The sequence below is a fragment of the Lepidochelys kempii genome, chromosome 23 (genome assembly GCF_965140265.1).
Source record: "Lepidochelys kempii isolate rLepKem1 chromosome 23, rLepKem1.hap2, whole genome shotgun sequence".
Lineage (NCBI taxonomy): Eukaryota > Metazoa > Chordata > Testudines > Cheloniidae > Lepidochelys > Lepidochelys kempii.
Window position 1 is genome coordinate 890,424 of NC_133278.1, and position 7,227 is coordinate 897,650.

The window sequence follows — 7,227 nt, forward strand, 5'->3', positions numbered from 1 at the left end:
ACGCGCTATCTCAGAGTCTCCCCGCCCGCTCCCCATCCCCCCAACTCCATCCTACTGACCCTTCCTCATCCCCCTCCCTCCTCGCCCTCGCTTCCTGCAGCGCCCCCCACCCCACGCGCTCCCATCCCCCCGCCCGCTCCCCACCCCCCAACTCCATCCTACTGACCCTTCCCCATCCCCCTCCGTCCTCACCCCCGCTTCCTGCAGCGCCCCCCACCCCACCCGCTCCCCACCCCCCCAACTCCATCCTACTGACCCTTCCCCACCCCCCTCCCTCCTCGCCCCCGCTTCCTGCAGCGCCCCCCACCCCACCGCTCCCCATGCCCCCCGCCCGCTCCCCACCCCCCCAACTCCATCCTACTGACCCTTCCCCATCCCCCCTCCTCGCCCCCGCTTCCTGCAGCGCCCCCCACCCCACCGCTCCCCATCCCCCCAACTCCATCCTACTGACCCTTCCCCATCCCCCCTCCTCACCCCCGCTTCCTGCAGCGCCCCCCACCCCACCGCTCCCCATTCTCCCCGCCCGCTCCCCACCCCCCCAACTCCATCCTACTGACCCTTCCCCACCCCCCTCCCTCCTCGCCCCCGCTTCCTGCAGCGCCCCCCACCCCACCGCTCCCCATCCCCCCCCGCCCGCTCCCCACCCCCCCAACTCCATCCTACTGACCCTTCCCCATCCCCCCCTCCTCGCCCCCGCTTCCTGCAGTGCCCCCTACCCCACCGCTCCCCATTCTCCCCGCCCGCTCCCCATCCCCCAACTCCATCCTACTGACCCTTCCCCATCCCCCCTCCTCGCCCCCGGCTTCCTGCAGCGCCCCCCACCCCACCGCTCCCCATCCCCCCGCCCGCTCCCCATCCCCCCAACTCCATCCTACTGACCCTTCCCCATCCCCCTCCCTCCTCGCCCCCGCTTCCTGCAGCGCCCCCCACCCCACCGCTCCCCATCCCCCGCCCGCTCCCCACCCCCCCAACTCCATCCTACTGACCCTTCCCCATCCCCCTTCTCGCCCCCGCTTCCTGCAGCGCCCCCCACCCCACCGCTCCCCATGCCCCCCCGCCCGCTCCCCACCCCCCCAACTCCATCCTACTGACCCTTCCCCACCCCCCTCCCTCCTCGCCCCCGCTTCCTGCAGCGCCCCCCACCCCACCGCTCCCCATCCCCCCGCCCGCTCCCCACCCCCCAACTCCATCCTACTGACCCTTCCCCACCCCCCCCTCCTCGCCCCCGCTTCCTGCAGCGCCCCCACCCCACCGCTCCCCACCCCCCCAACTCCATCCTACTGACCCTTCCCCACCCCCCTCCCTCCTCGCCCTCGCTTCCTGCAGCCCCCCCACCCCACCGCTCCCCACCCCCCCAACTCCATCCTACTGACCCTTCCCCATCCCCCCCCCTCCTCGCCCCCGCTTCCTGCAGCGCCCCCCACCCCACCGCTCCCCATCCCCCCGCCTGCTCCCCATCCCCCCAACTCCATCCTACTGACCCTTCCCCATCCCCCCCTCCTCGCCCCCGCTTCCTGCAGTGCCCCCTACCCCACCGCTCCCCATTCTCCCCGCCCGCTCCCCATCCCCCAACTCCATCCTACTGACCCTTCCCCATCCCCCCTCCTCGCCCCCGGCTTCCTGCAGCGCCCCCCACCCCACCGCTCCCCATCCCCCCGCCCGCTCCCCATCCCCCCAACTCCATCCTACTGACCCTTCCCCATCCCCCTCCCTCCTCGCCCCCGCTTCCTGCAGCGCCCCCCACCCCACCGCTCCCCATCCCCCCGCCCGCTCCCCACCCCCCCAACTCCATCCTACTGACCCTTCCCCATCCCCCTTCTCGCCCCCGCTTCCTGCAGCGCCCCCCACCCCACCGCTCCCCATGCCCCCCGCCCGCTCCCCACCCCCCAACTCCATCCTACTGACCCTTCCCCACCCCCCTCCCTCCTCGCCCCCGCTTCCTGCAGCGCCCCCCACCCCACCGCTCCCCATCCCCCGCCCGCTCCCCACCCCCCCAACTCCATCCTACTGACCCTTCCCCACCCCCCTCCCTCCTCGCCCCCGCTTCCTGCAGCGCCCCCACCCCACCGCTCCCCATTCTCCCCGCCTGCTCCCCACCCCCCAACTCCATCCTACTGACCCTTCCCCACCCCCCTCCCTCCTCGCCCTCGCTTCCTGCAGCCCCCCCACCCCACCGCTCCCCACCCCCCCAACTCCATCCTACTGACCCTTCCCCATCCCCCCCCCTCCTCGCCCCCGCTTCCTGCAGCGCCCCCCACCCCACCGCTCCCCATCCCCCCGCCTGCTCCCCATCCCCCCAACTCCATCCTACTGACCCTTCCCCATCCCCCCCTCCTCGCCCCCGCTTCCTGCAGTGCCCCCTACCCCACCGCTCCCCATTCTCCCCGCCCGCTCCCCATCCCCCCAACTCCATCCTACTGACCCTTCCCCATCCCCCCTCCTCGCCCCCGGCTTCCTGCAGCGCCCCCCACCCCACCGCTCCCCATCCCCCCGCCCGCTCCCCATCCCCCCAACTCCATCCTACTGACCCTTCCCCATCCCCCTCCCTCCTCGCCCCCGCTTCCTGCAGCGCCCCCCACCCCACCGCTCCCCATCCCCCCGCCCGCTCCCCACCCCCCCAACTCCATCCTACTGACCCTTCCCCATCCCCCTTCTCGCCCCCGCTTCCTGCAGCGCCCCCCACCCCACCGCTCCCCATGCCCCCCGCCCGCTCCCCACCCCCCCAACTCCATCCTACTGACCCTTCCCCACCCCCCTCCCTCCTCGCCCCCGCTTCCTGCAGCGCCCCCCACCCCACCGCTCCCCATCCCCCCGCCCGCTCCCCACCCCCCCAACTCCATCCTACTGACCCTTCCCCACCCCCCTCCCTCCTCGCCCCCGCTTCCTGCAGCGCCCCCACCCCACCGCTCCCCACCCCCCCAACTCCATCCTACTGACCCTTCCCCACCCCCCTCCCTCCTCGCCCTCGCTTCCTGCAGCCCCCCCACCCCACCGCTCCCCACCCCCCCAACTCCATCCTACTGACCCTTCCCCATCCCCCCCCCTCCTCGCCCCCGCTTCCTGCAGCGCCCCCCACCCCACCGCTCCCCATCCCCCCGCCTGCTCCCCATCCCCCCAACTCCATCCTACTGACCCTTCCCCATCCCCCCCTCCTCGCCCCCGCTTCCTGCAGTGCCCCCTACCCCACCGCTCCCCATTCTCCCCGCCCGCTCCCCATCCCCCCAACTCCATCCTACTGACCCTTCCCCATCCCCCCTCCTCGCCCCGGCTTCCTGCAGCGCCCCCCACCCCACCGCTCCCCATCCCCCCGCCCGCTCCCCATCCCCCCAACTCCATCCTACTGACCCTTCCCCATCCCCCTCCCTCCTCGCCCCCGCTTCCTGCAGCGCCCCCCACCCCACCGCTCCCCATCCCCCCGCCCGCTCCCCACCCCCCAACTCCATCCTACTGACCCTTCCCCATCCCCCTTCTCGCCCCCGCTTCCTGCAGCGCCCCCCACCCCACCGCTCCCCATGCCCCCCGCCCGCTCCCCACCCCCCCAACTCCATCCTACTGACCCTTCCCCACCCCCCTCCCTCCTCGCCCCCGCTTCCTGCAGCGCCCCCCACCCCACCGCTCCCCATCCCCCGCCCGCTCCCCACCCCCCCAACTCCATCCTACTGACCCTTCCCCACCCCCCTCCCTCCTCGCCCCCGCTTCCTGCAGCGCCCCCACCCCACCGCTCCCCATTCTCCCCGCCTGCTCCCCACCCCCCCAACTCCATCCTACTGACCCTTCCCCACCCCCCTCCCTCCTCGCTTCCTGCAGCCCCCCACCCCACCGCTCCCCACCCCCCCAACTCCATCCTACTGACCCTTCCCCATCCCCCCCCCTCCTCGCCCCCGCTTCCTGCAGCGCCCCCCACCCCACCGCTCCCCATCCCCCCGCCTGCTCCCCATCCCCCCAACTCCATCCTACTGACCCTTCCCCATCCCCCCCTCCTCGCCCCCGCTTCCTGCAGCGCCCCCCACCCCACCGCTCCCCATTCTCCCCGCCCGCTCCCCACCCCCCCAACTCCATCCTACTGACCCTTCCCCATCCCCCCTCCTCGCCCCCGGCTTCCTGCAGCGCCCCCCACCCCACCGCTCCCCATCCCCCCGCCCGCTCCCCATCCCCCCAACTCCATCCTACTGACCCTTCCCCATCCCCCTCCCTCCTCGCCCCCGCTTCCTGCAGCGCCCCCCACCCCACCGCTCCCCATCCCCCCGCCCGCTCCCCACCCCCCCAACTCCATCCTACTGACCCTTCCCCATCCCCCTTCTCGCCCCCGCTTCCTGCAGCGCCCCCCACCCCACCGCTCCCCACCCCCCCAACTCCATCCTACTGACCCTTCCCCACCCCCCTCCCTCCTCGCCCCCGCTTCCTGCAGCGCCCCCCACCCCACCGCTCCCATCCCCCGCCGCTCCCCCACCCCCCAACTCCATCCTACTGACCCTTCCCCATCCCCCCTCCTCGCCCCGCTTCCTGCAGCGCCCCCCACCGCACCGCTCCCCACCCCCCCAACTCCATCCTACTGACCCTTCCCCACCCCCCTCCCTCCTCGCCCCCGCTTCCTGCAGCGCCCCCCACCCCACCGCTCCCCATCCCCCCGCCCGCTCCCCACCCCCCCAACTCCATCCTACTGACCCTTCCCATCCCCCCTCCTCGCCCCCGCTTCCTGCAGCGCCCCCCACCGCACCGCTCCCCATCCCCCCGCCCGCTCCCCACCCCCCCAACTCCATCCTACTGACCCTTCCCCATCCCCCTCCCTCCTCGCCCCCGCTTCCTGCAGCCCCCCCACCGCACCGCTCCCCCCATCACTGCGACCCCCCCCATCGCCGCCCCGCCCCCGGCCCTACCGGCGCTGCGCCTCCAGCCCCCACAGCCGGATCTGCCGGTCGTACTGCGCCGCCTCCTCCTCGCTGATGCCGCCCGAGCCGCCGCCGCCGCCCTCCTGCTCCACCATCCCGCCGCCACCGCGCGCCCGGCCACGTGACTCCGGCGCCCGCCCCCGCCACGTGACAGGGGCCGCGCGCCCCGCCGCGCCTGCGTCCTGTGACTGCGCCCCGCCCCCCCGGGACTGAGCGAACGGGGCGGCCCGGCCCCCGGCCCTGACCCCGCCCCCCGGACCCCGCCCACAGGGCAGCCCCGCCCCCGGCCCTGACCCCGCCCCCCGGACTGAGCGCACGGGGCGGCCCGGCCCCCGGCCCTGACCCCGCCCCCCGGACCCCGCCCACAGGGCAGCCCCCCCCCCGGCCCTGACCCCGCCCCCCGGACTGAGCGCACGGGGCGGCCCGGCCCCCGGCCCTGACCCCGCCCCCCGGACCCCGCCCACAGGGCAGCCCCCCCCCGGCCCTGACCCCGCCCCCCGGACTGAGCGCACGGGGCGGCCCGGCCCCCGGCCCTGACCCCGCCCCCCGGACCCCGCCCACAGGGCAGCCCCTCCCCCGGCCCTGACCCCGCCCCCCGGACTGAGCACACGGGGCAGCCCCGCCCCCTAGGCCCTGACCCCGCCCCCCGGACTGAGTGCACGGGGCAGCCCCTCCCCCGGCCCTGACCCCGCCCCCCGCCCACAGGGCAGCCCCGCCCCCGGCCCTGACCCCGCCCCCCGGCCCCTGCCCACAGGGCAGCCCCGCCCCCGGCCCCTGCCCACCGGGCAGCTCCGCCCCCGGCCCTGACCCCGCTCCCCGGCCCCTGCCCACGGGGCAGCCCCTCCCCCGGCCCTGACCCCGCCCCCGGGGCAGCCCCTCCCCCGGCCCTGACCCCGCCCCCCGGACCCCGCCCACAGGGCAGCCCCTCCCCCGGCCCTGACCCCGCCCCCCGGACCCCGCCCACAGGGCAGCCCTCCCCCGGCCCTGACCCCGCCCCCCGGACCCCGCCCACAGGGCAGCCCCTCCCCCGGCCCTGACCCCGCCCCCCGGACTGAGCGCACGGGGCGGCCCGGCCCCCGGCCCTGACCCCGCCCCCCGGACCCCGCCCACAGGGCAGCCCCGCCCCGGCCCTGACCCCGCCCCCCGGACTGAGCGCACGGGGCGGCCCGGCCCCCGGCCCTGACCCCGCCCCCCGGACCCCGCCCACAGGGCAGCCCCGCCCCCGGCCCTGACCCCGCCCCCCGCCCACAGGGCAGCCCCGCCCCCGGCCCTGACCCCGCCCCCCGGACTGAGCGCACGGGGCGGCCCGGCCCCCGGCCCTGACCCCGCCCCCCGGACCCCGCCCACAGCGCAGCCCCTCCCCCGGCCCTGACCCCGCCCCCCGGACTGAGCACACGGGGCAGCCCCGCCCCCTAGGCCCTGACCCCGCCCCCCGGACTGAGTGCACGGGGCAGCCCCTCCCCCGGCCCTGACCCCGCCCCCCGCCCACAGGGCAGCCCCGCCCCCGGCCCTGACCCCGCCCCCCGGCCCCTGCCCACAGGGCAGCCCCGCCCCCGGCCCCTGCCCACCGGGCAGCTCCGCCCCCGGCCCTGACCCCGCTCCCCGGCCCCTGCCCACGGGGCAGCCCCTCCCCTGGCCCTGACCCCGCCCCGGGGCAGCCCCTCCCCCGGCCCTGACCCCGCCCCCCGGACCCCGCCCACAGGGCAGCCCCTCCCCCGGCCCTGACCCCGCCCCCCGGACCCCGCCCACAGGGCAGCCCCTCCCCGGCCCTGACCCGCCCCCCGGACCCCGCCCACAGGGCAGCCCCTCCCCCGGCCCTGACCCCGCCCCCCGGACTGAGCACACGGGGCAGCCCCGCCCCCTAGGCCCTGACCCCGCCCCCCGGACTGAGTGCACGGGGCAGCCCCTCCCCCGGCCCTGACCCCGCCCCCCGGACCCCGCCCACAGGGCAGCCCCGCCCCCGGCCCTGACCCCGCCCCCCGGACTGAGTGCACGGGGCAGCCCCTCCCCCGGCCCTGACTCCGCCCCCCGGACCCCGCCCACAGGGCAGCCCCGCCCCCGGCCCTGACCCCCGCTCCCCGGCCCCTGCCCACGGGGCAGCCCCTCCCCCGGCCCTGACCCTCAGGGACTATGCCCACCGCTACCCCCATAGAAGATGCCCCCGTGACTGAGCACATGCAGCAGCTCCTTAGTCACCCCTGCCCCATGCCAGCACCTCGCAGCGCCCGGTGTCCCCGCAGCCCTTCCCCGGGAGACCAGCCCCCCGCGCAGGAGGAGCGGAGCCCCTTCCTGCCGGACCCGGGGGCCAGGGGAGCCTGGTGTCCCTAGCACGCGTATT

At 77.2% G+C, this 7,227-nt stretch overlaps 1 protein-coding gene across 1 annotated transcript in view; it reads right to left on the reverse strand.

Moving 5' to 3' along the window:
• Positions 1-5,022, reverse strand: part of SAE1 (SUMO1 activating enzyme subunit 1) — a 26,753-nt gene extending 21,731 nt beyond the window's left edge. The window contains exon 1 of the mRNA XM_073321817.1: positions 4,878-5,022. Coding sequence (XP_073177918.1) covers positions 4,878-4,984 — 107 coding nt within the window. The 5' untranslated portion in view covers positions 4,985-5,022. The remainder of the gene's footprint in view (positions 1-4,877) is intronic.
• Positions 5,023-7,227: the final 2,205 nt, after the last annotated feature.